We start from the raw sequence: 22,140 nt of genomic DNA, 5'->3' as shown, positions 1-22,140 counted from the left end.
AGAGGTTTGTTCAATGTTAAACATATCTGTCTTATGTTTCTTTAAGATAAATGTTGTGATTCAAACTTATTGTTAGGTTTAGACACAAGACATTTTCACTATTAACTAATTGGGTAAAACGACATATTTTGAAATCTTATATATTTTGAATTCTACTATATGTATTTCTAAGCATTGTAGAATTACACTTTTAAAACACTACTATAATAAATATCTTGATTAATAATTTATAACATTTAGCTCATTACTACCATATATACTTTGCTATTTTAATATGTAAATTTGCTTCTTTGGAAACAACTGCCACAAAAATTAAAGATGGTATAGTGCTTCATATTGACAAGAAAAACAGGCAGAAACCATGTATAATTACATAAAAGCATATTTAACTATAGGAAAACTATTAAAAAACTCGAATTTCTTTAAGTCCAGTTAAGCCAGTACAGGTGTTACTGTCAAATACTTCCCTAATGTGAAATGTAAGAATGAGTATCAGAGAAATGATCGTTCGTGAAGTATTTAAGAAGCTCATAGTGAAGCCACTTACCACCTGAAGCAAAGCGAGATAGCCAGCACCAACATTATCAAAGTTTACTTTTACGTTTTTCCACCGGGCTTGCTTGCCAAGAGCCTGACAATCGCTGAAATTGTTGACTATGCTAACATCAACTGTTTCACCTGTTGTCATATTAACACAATGGTAGAACTTGCCCGCAAACAGATTCACACCCATGATGCTAAAAATGAGCCAGAAGATGAGACAAACCAGGAGCACATTCATGATGGAGGGAATTGCTCCCACAAGTGCATTCACAACCACCTAGAGCAGGACATAAACAGAGAAGGTAAAGATTCTTAAAACAAAAACCATTCTGATCATTAGTGCATTTAGTTTTAGGAGGCATTTGAAAGGAGTTGAGGATAATATGGGGAGACTTCTACTTTTAAGATGTTTCTTCTAATATTTTCTAGTACACATTTTGTAAGGAACAACAAAGGGCAACACAAGTATAGTGCTAAGGATTTAAGGAAAACTGAATATGGTAAAATATGAAAAGAAATAAACAAAAACCTGGTATGGCAAGATGGAACCAGAAAACATTTACATGCTGGGAAGAAAGGAATAAAAGAAAACTGTATTAAATGACAATGAGGAAATCATGATTGTTCAGCAATATACTTTAGTCTTCCAGAGTAATAATGAATGAATGACGATTTGAAAAACAAAATGAAACTTTTACAAATAAGTGTTACAAATGTCTTAAGTCAGTCTTCTCGGATTGAGACCTTTTTGTTTTATCACTATGAAGAATGGAATTAGAAACATAAAAGGTCTTTTATTTCCTTTACTTTTAAAAGAACTATATTAAATTAGGGATATTTTTTAATAAGCATGTATTACTAAATGAAAATATTGCCTTATTTTTAAATTAAGCAAGCAAGGCATGGGTGGCTCCTGTGAGTAAGCCTAGCTGCTCAAGATGCTAAGGAGACAAGATTAGACTTTAGGCATGAACATAGTGAATATGTCCTCATTATTATTATTTCACAAATTCCATTAAACTAGTCTATCCCACTTTGTAGAGCAGGACTTAAATCACCTGTATGTTCTTCAAATTCAGAAGTGATTAAGATGAGTATTAAAATCTCAAAAGAGGTCTGGGATTATGGTCTAATGGTAAAGTGCTTGCCTCACATACATGAAGCCCTGGGTTTGATTCCTCAGCACCACATATATAGAAAAAGCCAGAAGTGGGACTGTGGTTCAAGTGGTATAGAGCGAGCCTTGAGTAAAAAGAAGCCAAGGGCAGTGCTCAGATACTGAGTCCAAACCCCAGGACTGTCAAAAAAAAAATCTCTAAAGAGCCCTACAGCAATTTTTCTTACCTAATTTTATATACCTCATATTGGGTTACTTTTATTAAGCATTTGTTACTAGGTGGAAAAATTGCTTCATTTGAGATTTCTTAGCACTGGTGACTCAAGCATTTACACCTAGATATCCAAGAAGTCAAGATATGAAGACCAAGATTCAAAACCAGCCTGGCAAGAAAGTCTGTGAGACTCTAACAAACCACCAAAAAGCCATAAGTGGAGCTGTGGCTCAAGTGGTAGAGCACTAACTGTGAACAAAAAGCTCAGGAACAGAGTCCTCAGGCCCTGATTTCAAGCCTTAGGGCCAGCATACAGACAGACACTGCATACGCTCACACATACACACACACACACACACACACACCCACACACACACACACCTCATTCACACAAAAACCTCAAGCATTATTCTAGAATTCAATACCAAAGATTTTTAAAGTGACATCAAAATGTAAGCTCAAAAATCACTTCCTGTGTGTTTTTACAATTTTTGATTTCAATATCCTTTTTCTTGTATATAAGTTTATCTGATTTGGAGAATCACAGAAATGGTGAGACAAAGGACAAAGGGTGAACCAATGCAACAAGGATACTCGAAAGGCACTATGTTGGAAGTGAAGGGGGAGGAGAGTCTGGAGGGAATGTGGGAACAGACTAGGCAAGGGGTAACAGTGTTTAACAAGATTCATATTCATTTCCACACTTATGTAACTGTAACCTCTCTCTCTGTACATCAACTTTTCAAAAAAAAGAAAAATACTGTGCTAATTGAATTTTATTCCCTTTGGGAATTAAGTGATACATATATTTGACAGGTAATTTTAAAGCAATTTAAAAAGATTATTATTAAAAATTAAAAATTTAAAAATTATTAAAACATTTGTATAAAGTTGGCTCTATGCCTTTATTAAATCTCTTCAAATAAATTGTACATTTCGCTGGAATGTTGATCTTCCATATGAATGAATTGCAGATTTTTTTTGGATTAGGGCAAATTTCCATATTGTACAATTGCTGCTTCTGTTCAGAAATGAAATATTAACATGAATCTGCATGAGGGCTCAAGTAATATCAGTAATCATAGGTGATTGTTTTGAAAATAACTTGAAATGGTGTAGTAACTGTTGTGTATTTGTTAACAATAGCCATGAAAAAAAATTGTAATGCAAGGACAAAGTTTTTTGTGTATGTGTGTTGTTTTGTTTTGTTTTGTTTTGCTTTCAACGTTCCTAGAGAATCTGGAGAGTGTTTTTTGTTTTTCCCCTTGATGAACAAATTTTGCAGTCAAGGCTGAAAGGTTTTTATTGCCCCAAACAAACCACCTCCTAATATAAAAACCTTCTGGCCTTGAAGAAATTCAATATCCATGGTGCATTTGCAAGGCAGATTAAACAAAGATGGCTTTGTGCAAAATAGTACTGAGAGGGGCGTGGCAAGAGTGTGTGTAATGTTTAGATGGATGATGTAATTGCTAAGGGAGAGAACTAAAGAGAAAATTCCAAGTGCTTTGGAAAAAAATGAACCTTATTCAACTTGTGTACTCAAATTTCAGATTTGTAAATGGAAGCTTAGCCTTGCCTGAAATAATTATCCTAACAATTTACTTCAGCCATTAAGAATGTGCAGATTTTGTTGAGTGCTATGACTTAATGTTGTTTTCTTACAACAAATTTAAATACTAATATTAACTCAAGAAGTAATGCATATCCAATTACATTTTGCTTTTATTTCATTGCTATTTTTTTTTCCACTACTAGAATTTAAGCTCAGGGCTTCCTGGCTAGTTGGCAAGTGCTTTACTGCTGAACCACGCCTCCAGCTTCCTTTTGCACAGTTTATTTAATATAGGGTATCACTTTTTGCCTAGGCCAGTGCCTGAATCTTGATCCACTTTTTTGAGCTTTCCTGTACAAAATGGCTTGTGTCCAACTTCAGTTCTTTCATTAGTAACTAGGATTTCATATGTGAGCCACTGCACTTAGCTCTAGTACTTTTTGAGTAATCAAAACTAGGATTAAAAGTCCTCCTGCAATGAATATCAGTAGTAAATAGTCATTTCAAAATGGCTAAGTAATAAAAAGAAACAACCAGGTCTGAGAACTTTAAATTCCAGATATTTAAGAGGTAGAGGTAGGAAGATTTTGACCTGGGGCCAGCCCTAGAAAAAAGTATAAGACCCTATCTTAAAAGTAGACTCAAAGCCAAAGGACTGGGGGCTTTGTTAAAGTGGTAAAGCAACTGACTAGTAAGCATGAGGCTCTGAGTTCAAACAATACCATCAGAAAAAGAAATTGTGGGCCCACAACTTAGGTTTTAGCCTTAATGATGCCATAAGTTCTGAGCATATGTTTAAATATAGTTAGTTTGAGTAGGCAGAGCTTAGCAACCTCTTGAATCTTGCTCTGATATTATGCAACTCTATAAAGTAATTATCAGAATGGCATATCTTCTTTCTAAAGCATGTCATCCATATAAATTTGACATGAAGCTTAGGCTGCATCTAGTCATCGTACCCTCATGCCTTCAAACCGTGATAAGGCTCTCAGTGGTCGTAAAGCTCTTAGAGTCCGTAGGGATTTGATGGCACCAAGTTCTGAATAGCCCAGAGCAGTGGCTACCAAGCTCACCAGAGAAACCTGTAGAAGAAGAAAAAAATAATCACTCCACCAGGAAATAAAGTACTGACTAGAGTCATAGGATGTGCTTTCTCTTCTTTGGTACCAATCAAAGACTTTTAGACTTTCAGACTTTTCCTTCCCTGTAAGGGATCATCTTATTCTATTATCTCCATCTAATATTACTGCTGTGTGGGGGAGATGGGAGGGGGGAGTTCTTGGAGGTGGAACCCAGGTCCTAGGCACTGTTCCTGAGTTTTTTACTCAAAGCTAATACTCTACTGCTTGATCCACAGCCTCACTTCTGGCTTTCTGGTGGTTACCTGGAGATGTGAGTCTCACAAATTTTCGCTTCAAACTATGATACTCAGATCACAGAATTACATGTGATCCTCAGATCATAGGATTATAGGTGTGAGTCACTGGCACTCTGAACTGTTGCCTTTATTTTTTAAGTGAAAGCACAATACTTTCCTATTTCTCTCCATATATTTGTAAGCCTTTCCTGATAGATACTCCATATCATGTACTCTTTCAACCTGCATGTGTATCACTGAGAATTTGGAGTATAATTCAAAAGCCAAATTCCCTTTGTATCTATATTTAAAACTGTTAATTAGGAATCATGTTTCTCATCTAAATTTCCATGGTGTCTTGTTTCTACATTCTAGAGTCATTTGCCATGCAATGTTAGTTACATGTAATGGTGAAGTTTCTTCTCTTCCTTCCAGGTCACATAGCTCTTAATTAACTGGGGAAAAAACCTCCTTTTATTAACATGTTCCATACTGTCTGGTTGGGTACACTTTAGTGGTTTTGTGTTGTATGAATAAGTAAAGAAGGAAATATTCCTAGAAATTTTGATTCAACTACTAGACTTATGATAAGAATATAGTATTTCTCATATAAAGATATAAAATTCAGTATTAATATTAACATATATTGATACTATAGATTGAGCTCAGGACCTCATGTTCTTGCTCAGCTTCCTTGCTCATGGCTGGCATTCTACCATTTCAGCCATGTCTTCAGCCTTGAATTTTTTCTGGTTAACTGCAAATGGACTCTCAACATCTTTTCTGCTCTGCTGGCTTTAAACATTGAACCTTCAGGTCTCAGCCTTTTTAGACACCAGAATCCACAGATATAAGCCACCAAACACTCCACAAAAATATAATACCTCTTGTTCAGTGATCATCCATTTTTTTCTGGTAGTTGTTAACTTTTACTTAAATAAAATTAAAGGTGGTATGACATTTAGGGGTAATTTCTGTGTCTTGATTTTTTGATATATATCCTTTCATGCCTATGTGCATGAATCACAAGGAGTAGTTGCTATAACCCTTTTCTTGGTAAAGAACATGAGAATTTCCTGTTCCTTACCATTCCTACCCCCAGAAGAAAGAAGAGAAAAGGAAAAGCACAGGTAATAATAAAGAAGTTTAAACTCAAATTATTTGGCTTCAAAAACATTTCTAAATTTTTTGTATCCATTTGAAAATATGCTCTTAATTTGAACCATAGAACACAAAAATGATTTTAATGACCATTTTCATGTTTTATGAAGGTGACACATAATTAGTGCTTTCCTTAAGGCATCAGAGAAAAGCGAATTTCTTGTATTCAGGGAGTGATTTCAGGACACTGGGAGTTAATGTTATGCTGGAAAAAATGTTTGAAATGAATTGATGGAAAATTTCCCAAAAATCCTGTGAATTAAGATAAAATCAATCATCTGTTCAAGCATACATGGTCACAACACCAAAACTAGAATCTAGGCTTTGAAGGTAAATGAATATACTGCCTTCTCACTGATTAACTGAGCATGGAGTTCAACAAAATAATAAGTGACTTGAGTGTTGAATTTGATCAATGGCAGGATAATTCATAGACCTATTCATTTCTGTCCTGGGCTCGATACCACAGAAGACTGAAAAGATTTGAAAAGCTATTATGGAACTCACAGGATTCTATGTTCTAGGATCCTCCTTTACCTCAAGAGACATCAAAAGATTTCTTTTTTTTTTTTTTAAAGTTTCTGACATTACTCTAAAGACTTTTTCCTTCAACCTCCCAACTAAGATCTTTAGTTAAGATTGGGTCTTTAAAAAAGTGGTTTTACATTGAGATTCCATCTCACCCCAGTAAGAATGTCATATATCAAGAAAACTAACAATAACAGTTGTTGGAGGGGATGTGGCCAAAAGGGAACCCTACTTCATTGTTGGTGGGAATGTAAACTGGTTCAGCCACTCTGGCAAGCAGTATGGAGATTCCTCAGAAGGCTAAATGTAGAACTCCCCTATGACCCAGCAACCCCACTTTTGGGGATTTATCCAAAAAACCACAAACAAAATCACAGTAAAGCCACCAGCACAACAATGTTCATTGCAGCACAATTTGTCATAGCGAGATTCTGAAACCAACCCAGATGCCCCTCCGTAGACGAATGGATCAGGAAAATGTGGCACATATACACAATGGAATTTTATGCCTCTATCAGAAAGAATGACATTGCCCCATTTGTAAGGAAATGGAAGGACTTGGAAAAAATTATACTAAGTGAAGTGAGCCAGACCCAAAGAAACATGGACTCTATGGTCTCCCTTACTGAGAATAATTAGCACAGGTTTAGGCAAGTCATAGCAGAGGATCACAAGAGCCCAATACCTATACCATTATGATCACATAAGATGATGCTAAGTGTAATGAACTCCTTTTTATGGAAATGATTGTTATATCACAGTTGTAACTACTTTCAACATCCCATGTGTATCTGTAGTTTCCACTATTAATGATGTTCTTGTATCACCTTCTTGTGATTGTATCTACACTATCTCTTTAATCTTATCTGAATATATTGGAAACTGTGTATACTTGTATTAGAATTAGGAAATTGAAAGGGAATACCAAAATTGAGAGACAAAGGGTAAAATAAGAGAAACAACAACAAAAACAATACTTGCAAAACTGTTTGGTGTAAGTGAACTGAACACCTCATGGGGGGAAGGGAAAGGGGGAGGGGGGAGGTGGGTATGAGGGACAAGGTAACAAATAGTACAAGAAATGTATCCAATGCCTAACGTATGAAACTGTAACCTCTCTGTACATCACTTTTATAATAAAAACTTCAAAAAAAAGTGGTTTTAAATTTCTCAAGATCCTAAAGTATGGAACCTCCTGTTTTAAGAGGTAAAGACAGATCCTGTGGAAAGCCGGAGAGGCCTGGAATATGAAATAATTCACCCAAAGGCAATGAGGTATAACTTACTTTCACTCATCCATCAGAGGGACAGAAGTGCTCATTAGAGAAATGGTGTTAGGGAAACTTTGATTTAGAGAATAGATCTCTTGGTGCAGAGGACAAAATGCTAGAGTCGCAGGCCTGATTTCAGGGTATCAGTATAGTTTACTACTCTTTTCTTAGGCTGCAGTATTTTGAGCCATTGAAAGTTCCAAAAGGAAAACTTAAAAAATTCCTTAACATTGAATTTCCTGAATATTGCTGGAATTTGTTATATAGTTAAAAGTAATGTTTGGATGTTGAGGATATTCAGTGATGATTGATTTAATCAATATTAGGTTATAATGTATATTAAATTAAATTATACTATATTCTAATGCTAATCTTAAATGTTATATAATTCTGATGGCCAATGAAGGAGCACTTGCATTATAACTAGGATAAAAGAATATTCCTGACAGGTGTCAATGGCTCATGTCTATAATGCTAGCTGCTCAGGAGGCTGAGATATGAGGATCACAGTTCCAGGCCACCCAAGGCAGCAAAGTCTGTGAGACTCTTATGTCCGATGAACTACCAAAAAAAGCAGGAAGTGAGGTTGTGACTCAAGTGGTAGAGCACTAGCCTTAGTAAAAGAAGCACAGTGACAGAGCACACACCCTGAATTCAAGCCCCCAGGACTGGCATATGCACACACACACACACACACACACACACACACACACACACAGGAATATTCTCATCACAATTAGTCATTTCTGGGAAAAGAAACAGAAGTTTTAAGAATCACAAAATTAAACAAAGTAATCATTACCAGATACACTGTGTTGTATCAGAAAATTTCAAGAGAAGCAAGTGAAAATTGTTATAAATGATAATATAATTTTTACATCATCCTTGTAGAAAGTTTATGTTTTATACAAATAGAGAATGTGGAATAAGAGCATAAAATAAATTATGATATTATTATTTTAAAAGGACAATATCTTGATGGGAGAATTAATTATAAGTATTAGTAATTAAAGCTCTTCTCTCCTCTCCTACATATATATTAACACACAGAGGGACAGAGAGAGAGAAAGAAAAAAAAGTGAATAAAAATAAAAATTCAAATTGAAACCAGTACAGACTGAGAAATAGCATGTGGACAAGGACAGGATTAAAAATAAGAGGATGAAACAACTACTTGTGATTATTTAATTAAATGAGAAACCATTTGGAGGCAAATCATATTGGTAATATTCACATTCTTCACCAAATTAATTTCCAGATTGGCCCAAAATTAAAACATAAAATATAAACTAATTAGCAAATAAAACTCCCTAAACTACAATTAAGAAAAATGAAGCAATATTAATAAAGATTTGGTAGGAGAGGGTCTTCATACATGTAAAAAAATACAAGAAGAGAAAACTAAATGTGACTAAATAGCCATGCAAAATTCCTATATCACAGAAACATTATGACAAGTCCAGGAAAAATATTTATGCCACCCATGACAGTACAGTAAGTATTTTTCACATAAAATGTGCTCCTATAAATCCACAAATGTCATTCATTAAATAGCAACACACATGAATTCTTTCGAACCTTGAGATTTATTCTATCTGCTTAACATATTATGCTCCCTATTGGCTGAAAATCAACTAGAAGGAAGGCAACGGCGTACATAGAAAATGACAGAAGAGGCATTAAAGTGAATGAGGCTAAGGAATTCTGCATTATACAAAGACCAAGTATGATTAGTTTCTCCCAGGTGCCTGTAGAAGCAAGTCAAATTGCTTCCATGACTATCTGAAAGTCCCTGGGGCTTGGAACCACCAGCTCCCTGTTAACGAAGTAGAAACAGAATTGATTAAAAGTCTCTATCTAGAAAAGCTGTGCGCTCCCACCCATTTATCTCCAACCCTGTGAGAGTTCAGTGAAATACATCTTCATTGCTAAGAGAGTACTATATAGACCTGTTACAGAAGTCAGCACATAGAAACCATAATCCACATTGTGGTTGGGTTGCCTGTGAGCCCACAAAGGCCTCTTTAATATATCATGTATTTGAGGTTAAGACATTAACCTCATATATTAATAGTACCAAAAGGTTTGAATAACATGTGAATTAAGTCAAGATTTCTCCTGGCCAGTGCAATTGAAACTTCAGATTGCTACATGCACACTTCCCAACTTCCATTCTAGAGTACCTTTATTTCCTGTGCTACTCCTAGTTGGGTGTTCAGATAGTGGTAGGGAATAGTTTCGATGGGGGTGGTAGTAAAAGTCACTGGTGGAGACTGGAGTATGGACTGCTAGAGATAAAGGAATTTGGTGACTTAGGGTTAGGCATATAATAAAGATAGAATGAAGATTGCTGTGGCTGGAAGAAAAGTAAAGTAGCTCCTAGGCCATGACAATCAGATGTGGGAGTTCATTTTTGTCATAGGAATTTATAACTCAGGGTAATGTGACTTCCTTTCCATTTCAAACTTAGGTATTTCCAGTATACTTGTGCGTATTTAATTTTACATAATCAGAATATTCAGCAGGTTCATGAATGATTTAAAAACAAAGCAAACATCTTGTTCACTGTGCTATTTGTTGCAGTGGGAATCATATATATGTGTTTATTTCTGTGAAAGGATGAAAAGAAACAGTGAGTGTATCACTGAGACTGCTATGTGGTGAACAGAAGCCAAGGATTCCACAATCATTCATAGAAATGTTCAAAACACCTATTTTCATTTGTTTTAAAATAAAGAGTCTGGATCAGGTAATCTTACTAAACCTTACTTCCTTGTCTAGAATCTTAATTTTTGAATTTCAAGATCATTAAAGAAAATTATACTATATTTTAATCACACTGAAAAAAAATAAATCAGTGCCTTTGTTAATGGACACATCATCTTTCATGAAGCACACTACTGGAAAAATACTGGAAATGCTGGTTTGATTGAGAGTGCACGTGACTACTTCTGTTTATGTGGTGTGTAACCACATGAATGTGTACTTGACTTTTTTTTTGAAAAGTCACAAAATATTTTGGACATTTTACATAATGTATGGATGGTATATAGACAATTAAGAGTTACCTTACTATTCTGTACTTCAATTTCCTCGACTAAAAAAATGGGATATTATTAGATATTTCACTCGTTATGGTGAACATAAAATCAATTAGGACATATTAAATACAGGTCACTTTATGGCTCAGAAAAGGTTACTTGTTATTAATGGTACAAATGAGAACCCATATCTGTCTACACTATCAATATTTAGCGTGGTGCTTCATGAGTTGTATCCCTTGGGGAGTGCTTTAGAAAGTGAAAGGACTATGTGGATCTTCCCAAAAGAGACATTTGATGAGGTTGTGATTGAAGGCAAGAAGCACAATTAGAAGGCCGTTGCCTGGTCCAGTTAGTAATGGTAGTGTTGATGTAGTGCTAAAGAGGAACACCAAAGCATCAACTTATTTATCAGTCAATTACATAAACAAGACCTTGCTTATTGATTGTCTATGAGAAGTGAAAGAGAGACAGGCTGAGATAGCACTGGATTCACCGATATACATGAATTTCCATAAGACTCAAAAAGGAATGTAGGAAGAAATTCATGTTTGGAGGAGAAAATAGAGAGGAGTATGTGTAGGTACTATCTAGGAAACAATTAGTAGTGTGGGTTGGGGTTTAAGAAAAGATCATAGTTGAAGAATAAAAGTCGTATGATAAAAAATAAAGAGTAATAGATATGCATAGCTAATTTAATAGGATTATCTTAAAATCTGACCAGTGAAACTATACTTATTATTGTTTTTTACTTGGGGAGGAATAAAATCTGTATGACTCTACTTAACCTCCAATTAACCAGCAAAGTACCTGACTAGAAGAAGCATTCATGTGTTAGAGTACTAGCTATAGTTTAATCAAGTGCTGGTACTAACACACAAAAAACCCCAAATATATTTAAAAATAAAGCACCTTGACTATCTACCACCACTACCCTACTCTGAGTTACCTGATCCTGTCTAAACAGACACTGGCAACCGATTTGTCATGAACTCGAGGTTACATACATTTGACTACAAAACTGTGGACACATATTTGTGATATGGAAGACAATACAACTTTAACAGACCCAGATTTGTCAAAGATGATACAAAATAATGAATGTACACATATGCAACAATTACTGATTCATATTGGCAAGTGTGAGAGTTAAAAATAAAGTGCTTCATGATTGCTAGGAAACAGGGATAGCGAAGACCTTTGCTTTTGGGGAAAGCTATGAAGCCTGTACAACAGAATATCATAGGCTATCAAGAACCAGATGACTACCAGTTTGATTTTCCTGCATTTGAAATAAAAAAATAGGCTGCAAGTCAGATAGAGTCCATAATTGCACGGTTCCTATGACTACTCATAACAGAGTAATCAGATTTAGAGCAGATCTACACCTAACTTTACATGGTAAAGTTATTATTAGCAATGGTTTAATCTCACTATTGATTTGAAAATGAGAGTAGCCGGGCACCAGGGCCTCCTGCTTTTTATTCTAGCTTCTCAGAGGCTGAGATCTGTGGGTGTAGTTTGAAACCAGCATGGAATATCTGTCTGACTTTGATCTCCAATTAATCACCAAAATGACAAAAGTGGAACTGTATTTTAAGTGGTAGAGTGTTAGCCTTGGGTGAAAAAGGTAAAGGATAGTGCCCATGCCCAGAGTGCAAGCCCCATGACACGAAAAGCAGAGAGACTATTTTGCTATCTCTGAGGTTCATTGTTTAAGAAATACAGAAAATTGGTTAATTTAAGGATGGAAAATCCAATTCTTACAATTTCTGGCCCAAATCTGTGCTGAACTGTTAGTAAGCTAGGTTCTTAGATATATCAACTATCAATACTTTTTATCTGTTATTTACTTTGTTGTCCTTTACTTTCAGGGAAAAAAAAAGATCGTCTGCTGGTGGGAAGGAATAAGCCATTCTGCTCTACTCTTTTGTGAGAGACATTCTGCATTGGTGAAATTATTGTAACTAAAAATAAAAGCCTTGTACAATTATGTCAGCATTAATGAAACTACGTTCTGTTCAGGTTTTAGTTGAACTTGGATATTAAAAAATAATTTTATGGAAATCATTTGGGATACTTACATCAACAATCAAGAAATCTAGCCAGCACCATGCATTAGTGAAATAGGTTTGAAACCCATAAGCTACCCATTTGAGAAGCATTTCCAGAATGAATATATACGTGAAGACCTTGTCAGCATATTCTAACATGGTTTTGATGGTTTTTCGCTGCTCAATGTATATATCTTCAAAAGCCTGAGAATAAAGATAATGTTAATTTGTCTCAATAGTGTGACTACTCCAAATACTTCAGATATGCTTAACGTATATTCAGTACAAAGAAATAGCTTGATAAGTATTGACAAGTATCATATAGACATTGAACAACTGAAGAAAAATCTAAAGACTAAAACTAACTAGGAAAGTATTGGCAAGGGAATGTCAACATCTTTATTGCATTTCTTTTTCAAAAAATCTGTTATTTAAAGGTGATGTACAGAGATGTACATGAGTCAGGTAATGAATATGTTTTTTTGTATAGTATCTTACTTTTATTGCTTTTACACATAATTTAATCCCCTGAATTGCACTCCCTCAAGTGTCTGTCTCAATTACTACTACAAAGGCATGTTTTTAGTGAAATGACATGAATTTAAAAAATAACTAGAGGTTCTAAGGGTAGTATATGCTTATTCCAACATTTTCTTTCATTCATTGAATGATGTAGCTTATTTTGAGGGAATAACTTGATTACAGATGAAGAAAGCAAGATACAATTTTCATCCATAAATGTTAACATAATTATTAGGAAAAACTAGATGGCATTTGACAAGGAAGGCAAAGTAGCCACAGAATGTTTCTGCAAATGATTGTCTCAGTGAGGAAAAACATCTGCTAGCTAAACACCAGATGAAAAATTCCATCTGGCTGTTTCATCTGATTTGTTTCAAACAGAATTTTGCATAGAGTAGTCAGCTCTGCAAGGCAACAGATATCACTCCTCTTTTGATTCCTAAACTCTGTGCATATTTCTGGATTTTTAATAGAATGAGCTTCTTCACTGGAGCCTGAGTCTGCCCAGCATGCATTTTACTTACCAAAGCACCACTACTGAGAAGAATCATGAAAACGATGAAAGTCTCAAACCAGTTGTGTTCAACAATACTGTAGCAGGTTTTCCGAAGGTTCCACCAGATCTTTCCTTTGCCTTCTTCTGTACTTACTTGACAGAAGGGAAACTTTTTAATACATCCTAAAAGGCAATGGTTAAATGAAACAAATCATAAAAACTATATTTTATTCTTAAATAGGAAAAGCATAAAATGCCTTGCTCCCTTTCCACCTCAGTTCCAGTTCATCATTTTATGGGGTAGCTGGTTGTGTCATTCCCTAGTCTCCTCCAACATCTTTCCCATGCAATAAAATATTGTTATGCTTATATACTTAGAATTTAAGAAACCACTTTACTCATATTTCCTTCAATGTATACATATGTATATATTTCAATGGACAACAGGATTTCTTTGCCATAAGAAAATCTCAAGATAGGGGCAAACCCACAGTTTGAAGTTTATTCATGCAATCCTGATTTTTGATTTCCTTTTTTTGAAGCATAGAACACCCCACTGTTTTTCCAGGTATCAGCTGCTGTCAGTTTTCTCCAGCTAATTTATTTTCAGCACCAGTGCTTTTCTTAGTCTCACCATGACTCATCTTGTCAGTCAGGATCTCCTAATTCCTTTGTCTTCTGCCACCTAGATTTCACATTACTCTTTTACTTCTCTCTCCTATTCTGCTCTTACTCTTTGAGCTACCACTCAGCAAATTAAATCCAATTTTGATCAGGCAATATATCTTTACTGATTTGTGCACAAGTTGCTGTAAGTGCTGCAAGAAAAATTGTGGCTCCCTCTGCCAATCTCTACAGTAAAGTTATATCTCCAAACAGCTCTGGCCATAGCACAAACTAATCACATTTGAAACTATAGAAGGTGGGATGGAATGCCATTAACCTAGCCTCTAGAAGTCAAGTCACACAATCGGTGACTTTTCTGAAGGGTTATCAATATCAGTGACATGACATTGTAGAGCAACAAATATAATTTGGGATATTTATTCTTGTATTCTTTAGGGTGAAGAGAAAAAAATCCTAGTTCTTATTTTTTCCAGAAATAGTTTCTGCTATTGAAGAATCTGGAAACCTAAATTTTGTTTAGAAGTGATGAGAAAAACAAAGATAAGCCTGTCTTCATTGTCTTAAACATTTCCCTCATACACATTTGGAAGGACCGAGGGGAGATTTTTTTTCTCACCATATGAGTTTTGTTACCTTCAGTGAAACAAGCTTCTGGCTTAAGGTCTTCCTCAGGTTCAATTTCAGGTTCACCTTCTCGGGGTGGGGCAACATCTACTGTGCTTCCTTCTGATGAGCTGGTCGCATTTAATTTCTGGAAGCACAATCCCATATCCAAGATGTGAATTTTGTCTCCATTTATTCAAATAATTGGGAAATGCTCTCCCACAATGCAAAAGTATAATGGTGTTTGCATTTGACTTGAATAGTTATACTGCTGATTTTAGACTAATAATTTCACATAATTAAATTTTTACTAATCATAACAATGTGATGAGTAACCTCATTCAGGCAAATAAAGGTTAAATGGCAGTTACTGTAGATAATTTGAAAGGTAGATTTGAAAGGGTTGATTATACTGATTAATTTGTTTTATCTTCTCCATTTATGTATGAATGCCATAGGAAAATAACCGGATAACATTAATATTCTGGCTAAACCAAAAATAGTTTGAGAAGAACTTAGTATGCTAACATTCACTCATGATTATATTAATTAAGTACAACAAATCAAACTATAACTTGCACCTCTTCAGATAGAAATGTTCAGAGGGCAAAGAACATTATCGGTTGTTTCTAAGGGCTGTCCATGTTTCTGTAATTTTCAAAAGGGAGAGCAGTGCATTAACATTAGTCACAGTCATTATATTTCAACTTTGAGCTATATTTTTCTCTGGCTTACATAATTTTCTCCTTACTTTACTAGAACAAAGTGATGGGTCATTCTTTCTCCCTTTTTTAACTGGATAAATGAGTCCAACACTTGCTGAAGAATTGTAAATGAAATGGAAATTTCTTCATAAGTGACATCACCTAGAATCTACATAGACTTTCTACAGGAGGTCTTTCTTATATTCAACATGTAATCAGGCTGCAACTTTCTCCTTTAAACAAATAATTGTGACATTCTACATGGTGAAACATACCACTTTAATGTCACAGGAATAAAGATCTAATATGATTTCTGAGATCATTTCAGAAGACATTTTGAATGTGTAACACCTTGTGGAAACTGAGGCAAAGACATGATGACACATAGCTCAGCCAGACAATGTAAAGCTTTTATGATGAAAGAACAGCAACTCATGAACATGTGAATGGTTTCAAAGCCCCCATCATTAACATCAATAGCTCAGTGTGAGAGGCACTCTGCCTTATCCTCCTGAGTTAAAGTCCTATTTTAAAAAGGGCTAATGACAAGCCATATTGGGAAAAATTTAGCTCAAAATTTTCTGATTTATTGAAATCATAATGTCAATGTAAGCTTAATATTTTATAATGTGAACTAAAATTGAAGAGTAATGTTCAGATAATACTTGCCATGGTGTGACTTTGAAGGTGATATTAATCATGTCCAACTAAATATATTTTGAGAATGATTTCAAGTCAAAATATAATCCCATGATATAATTCCTTCTACTGTGGAGTTTGCTAAAAAGAAAAGCTAGGTCATCATGTGGCTGATGGTTCTTAGGATTGTTAGAGAATAGGAACTTTGAAAAAAAAATCCTTTACTTTTAGGAAACCTGAGAAATGCAGATAAATTTTCTCTTGGGATTTTTCTGCTTCCTATACCTACATCCTAGAGAAGCAACAACTTGGTATAATCATAGCAGCTTTTGGAATAATTATGAAAATACTGGATAACAGTTTGGTCCCAGCCATTTCCCTGCTGATTGGACACTATGGCTCTGGTGACAGACCACAATTATAGACACTTCATAAATGACATCAGTATGAAATCAAATTGGTTCGAAATGCTCTTCAAAAAGCCTATGATTCATCTTCTTCCTCTTAGCTAGTTCAAGTGCATCAATATTTTCCTGACCATCAATATTTTTCTGATAATTTTCTAGTCATAGTACACCTTTTTCACAAATTCTTTATTTTTTATGCATGCTTTTTCCAGCTAAGTATATAGTTCATTATACTTGCCCCCGTTGGTCAAATGTAGTGTGTGTGTGTGTGTGTGTGTGTGTGTGTGTGTGTGTGTGCATGTACTCACATATACATGTATGTGGATGTACACATGCATATATTTACACATATATAACAAACACACATATTGTATATTTAAAAATCCACTCAGTAGTTTAAAAATGACACTTACATTATATATTTAAAAATGACACTCAGTAGTTATGCCGAGTTCATGAATAAAAAAATAAATGTACTTTATATTACTTTTCTAGGGATAATGATGATAACTGAACACTTTTATCTCTCATTTCTTATAATTTATAACACTCAGAAATGGCCTTGACAGAAGCCTATCTACTTGTATTAGAAAATGATTTTTCTTATTAAATAGAAATTATTTCATCAATAATAATTTAATATAAAAACCTAAATTTCCAAATTTTGTGAGATGCCCAACAAGGAAATATGAGAGAAGAAAGTCATAAGCATTATATGTATGAACGAACACACAGACTTATATACTTTACAACTTGAAAACATGAGAAAATATACTTACCCTTCATACCTCATTTTACCACAGATAAAGTAATTGAAATGGGAATTGTCATATATTCTACTTGTGTCATAAATTTAATTACAATACTTACTTAAAACCAGTGATTCACAGTACAGAGTATAGTAGCCCAAAAGGAGGATGGAAGTTCAATTAATTGCTCACCAAGTATGGATGAGAGAATGTGTTATTGTTAGTTTCTCTTTAGATAACAAACATTTGTGAACGTGACTAACATGTTTGTATGTGAATAATCATCATATCCCAGTTAGCTCTGGGATATACTGCACATTTGCATTAACTGAAGTGGAGAGAGACAGTGTTCAGTTAACTCATTGCTATCTCCTTGGCACTCTGAAACCCATTTCATTTGAAAAGACACAAGGGAAAGGCTTGCCCCTATGCTTTTCTTCTCTCCAAGGGAAATAATCTTTTTTTTTTTTTTTTTTTTGGTTGGTTGTGGGGCTTGAACTATGATGTTCCTGAGCTCTTTTGCTCAAGGCTAGTGCTCTACCACTTTAGCTTCAGTGCCACTTCTGGTTTTGTAGTGGTTAATTGGAGACAAGAGTCTCAGGTACTTTCCTGCCAGAGCTGGCATTGAAGCATGATCCTCAGATCGCATCCTCCTGAGTAGTTATGTGAGAGCTACCAGTGCCCTGCTAAGAATCTATTTATATGGAGAATTGCTTCACTATTATCCAGAAAGTTTTCTGATAATGAGGATAAGCTTTGTAAGCTAAGACTCTGGAAGATTCCAAGGAATTTTCAGAGGTAATGTTCCCAGTCTCCAGGAATTTCATAAACAAAGCTGGGAAGTGATGGGCAAGTGATGTCTTTCCTAACAAGTGTTATATGAGATTTCTTCTTCCCTTTGTTAGCACAAAGTCAGCTCTCACCAAATGGAACTCACTGTTTTAATTGCACCAATCAGAAATGCCACTACACTGTTTTTCAGCTCATAGGCCACATTAAAAAAATCAAATGGTAGTATTTATATTTTATTCTATGGTATTAAGAAATATATGAATTATGAAAATTTCAAAAGCTATGCTTTTACTTACATTAATGAGCTAAAATTTGAATTGGGTTTCTATCAATTATATCTCTTGAACAATACATAGGCTTCATTATTGCTTGTATAAAGTTTACTGAAGAGAGAATTATTTTGAGTAAAGTATAATGCATGTTTATGTTGAAATATCATGGTAAGATTCCTCTGTACAATTAGTATACACTAAAAATAAATGACAGTAATGTATTAAAACTCCAATTGGGATATGGTTAATAGTGAGAAGGAAGATAATGATGGAGAGGATGAAGGAGGGTAAATAAGGCTGAAGTATCTTATAGGCATGCATGCAAATAGAACACTGAATCCTTTGAAATGGTTTTAAGAAGAGACCATGATGGACAGTGAATGACAGGGAGGTCGATTTTGAATGGGAGACACTGGAAATATCAGAATGGAAGTCTCCTGTATATCCAATATATATTGATTTTGTTCAATACAGTGCTCCTAAATCAATAATTTACATTCCACATAATTATTTAATCATTTAAAGTTCTGCACATTAATGTAATAGCAGTTTGTTAATTCTATACATAAATATAATCTACATAACACATTAACCTTGGCATTCATACTCTAATAGAGGATGGTTTGTGTTACTCTTACTAATGGCATACAAAACTTACTTGTAGATTTTAAAAACATATAGCTGACTTAAAAACAAGTGACTGATGACAGACACAAAGGATAACTTACTTTATACTGCCATACCTGTGTTACTATATGACATACAATTTTACAAAAGCATAGCAACCTGAAATGAAATGTATCATATTAAGGACCTTGATGACTGTACTAAATAACCAAACTTAATACTTGTTCTGAACTAGTTAAAAGTAGAAAGAAAGCTTCCATATTAAAAAAAAAATCACATAGTACAAGTTCAGACTTTCTTGTACTATTTTCTTCCTAATGCCTTCAGTAATTTATGGCACTTAAGTTTAGATTTTTCCATCCTTTGTAGAAACAAATTGAGTCTACAGAAGGATGATGGTGTATGCTCTACAAATGCACGCTGGAAAGCAGGTTTTAAGATGCAACATTCTCCAGGTCTAATTCAGCCACAGAAAACATGCCTGGCTGTAGCAGAAGCCCGGCGCAATGCTGTAGAAGCTGCACACTCATCCAAGAACCATGCTCTCAAACACATGGTACCTGGCATGAACGTTTTGAGAAGAATAACCACAACCACCACTTAGAGGAATGGGTTACTTCAAATAAGAAAGACAATATTAGAACTCAAAAAGGCCATGGAAACATTCCCCACACCCATAGCAATATGAATTTATGTGTAAATCCCTTTGTGACAAATAGCGCTCTTGATTTTTACCCAATTAAAGAATGAATTTTAACTTGCAGAAGTTGAAGAGAATGTTAGCAACTGGCCTACTTCCACTGAAATGCGCTCACATTTCATTTATTTTCAGTCAGCTCTCAAATGTTTGACTCCCACAAATTGCTGTATGATTCAAGAGACAAAATAAAAGATTCAGCCATTACAGATTGCTTTTAAAATCTAGTCATTTCTCTAAAAAAATTCTGAAGTTTGTGTTACTCGTAGAAGAGGAAAATCTTTTGGTCACACATACTACCAGGCCCTTAGTCTGATGTTTTGAATATGCATAGCCATATCTTGACTTTGGATATTTCCCTTGAATTACAGGCAGCCATGTACTGAAGCTATTTGGATACTTGTCTGGCACAAAAAGAATATGAGAAAATAGCTGCTTTAATTTTGTGATCAGTTACTGAGTGATTAAAAATATAAACTGCCACCATCTGGTTTTTGGCCTGACATATGTTAAATGTACAACACCCGTAGTGCTCTCTTTTTCTAAAAATAGCCTTCATAAGAGCATGATATATGTAACAGAAATCATTAGATGGAAATTGAAGAGCAGGGCCAAAAAGCATCAAGAAAGTATAAGCAAAAGGTCATTTATCTTGAGAAGGGGTCCAACAATTTCCATCTGAACCAGTCTTAATTGGTTTGACTCAGCAGAAAGCCACTAAAGCACCAACACAGTTCAATGAAGGTTAAAATGTCACAATGGCTAGTCAAGTCCCCATCTGTGCCTCTCAGAAAGGACATTCTGGGATACTGGTAGAGATTGAGAGTTAAAGTCCTTATCTTATTGTTCTTCCAAGTCTCAGAACAGACACTGCATCTTTTCTGCATCTTATGCTCAGGACCTTAGTCAAACATCTACTTTCATAGTTTCTAGCAAAGCTTCAAAAAGGAGAGTGTTCTGTGATAAACATGGTGTAAAAGCAAATTTTGCCAGCACCATTTCATTTAATTTTCTTGTGTAGAAAAGATTTTTTTCCATGAATAATAATATAGTTTGAGAACTACATTAGTGATAAGTGAAAACTGCACAAATAAGAACTGTTTTTTAAATCAATTTTTAGTTAAAAGTGTTATTTCTCAATTGGTTGTATTATATCACTTATTCTTAATTGTCTCTAAGAAAAAATGAATGTGCATATAAACTAAACTTAGAGACTTTAATCTCCTATTAGATATTCCTTTTCACCAATACCCTCGAAATGGGTCAATGCATATGAACTTTATACTTTTGCTTCATAAATTCCCTATACTGGTGGCAATTTCAGTAGGCTAGGATTTCAACAATGGAAAGTCTCTCAAGTGATTAAAATCTTTGTTAATCCAATCAACTGCAATAGTCTTAGGAACGATCATTTTTTCCTTATGTAAGTACAATAATTAATACTCAAAAATAATGAACACTCCACGCCCAGTTTGTGGTAGGATGTTTAGGAAGAAATCAATGTATATGAAAGAAATTCCAAATAAAAAATAAGTTCAGTAGGCTAATCAATGATCAAGATACATTCCATTTTCCCTCCTCATAGTAGATATTTTCCTTATTTCAATTACAATGATAATTAATGTTTTGTTTTATTTTCAGACAACTGATTTAACTTTCCTAAACTACTGAAAATCCAAGATATGTGGTGCCCAAATGCATATACAGACTGTGGCTCTTCTTCTCCACAAACTTAGGATCACTGTCCTCTGTTACTAAGCCTCTTCCTTCATCATGAAACCAAACATTTTAATCTGGAGCACAAGAATTGTTAGGTCAAAAATTATATTCAAAGATGTGAAAATAATGACCTAAAAGTGACATTGCCATTAGAAAAAAGCAAACACAGTTAGGAGATTCATTTTGGGGATATAGCGTATAAACGTGTGTGTGTGTGTGTGTGTGTGTGTGTGTGTGTGTGCGTGCGTGTATATATTTATATATATATATATACATAAGGGCTGAATCATCAACAAAAAGTTGTGGTCTTATTTTAATGAAATTAAAGCAGAGAAATAAAAATTGCATGCCTTCTTAAATCCTAGACTATACTGAATCTAAAACATTTCTATAATGCTTCAAAATAGATATTATAAATCCACTAGAGCATGCAATTTTTGCTTTT

The 22,140-nt window shown here is 34.6% G+C and overlaps 1 protein-coding gene across 13 annotated transcripts in view; it reads right to left on the bottom strand.

Moving 5' to 3' along the window:
• Positions 1–22,140, bottom strand: part of LOC125349995 (sodium channel protein type 3 subunit alpha) — a 77,941-nt gene that overhangs the window by 6,445 nt on the left and 49,356 nt on the right. For 11 of the 13 annotated variants that reach the window (XM_048344265.1, XM_048344271.1, XM_048344276.1 and 8 more), the window contains 5 exons: positions 15,120–15,237; positions 13,888–14,042; positions 12,872–13,045; positions 4,389–4,511; positions 548–820 (listed from right to left, as the gene is read on the bottom strand). In XM_048344265.1, coding sequence (XP_048200222.1) covers positions 548–820; positions 4,389–4,511; positions 12,872–13,045; positions 13,888–14,042; positions 15,120–15,237 — 843 coding nt within the window. The remainder of the gene's footprint in view (positions 1–547; positions 821–4,388; positions 4,512–12,871; positions 13,046–13,887; positions 14,043–15,119; positions 15,238–22,140) is intronic. The other 2 variants (XM_048344273.1, XM_048344272.1) reach the window with 1 other exon arrangement.

This window comes from Perognathus longimembris, chromosome 4 (genome assembly GCF_023159225.1).
Source record: "Perognathus longimembris pacificus isolate PPM17 chromosome 4, ASM2315922v1, whole genome shotgun sequence".
Lineage (NCBI taxonomy): Eukaryota > Metazoa > Chordata > Mammalia > Rodentia > Heteromyidae > Perognathus > Perognathus longimembris.
Note: the sequence above shows the minus strand (reverse complement) of the source record. Positions and strands in the feature narration are given on the sequence as shown.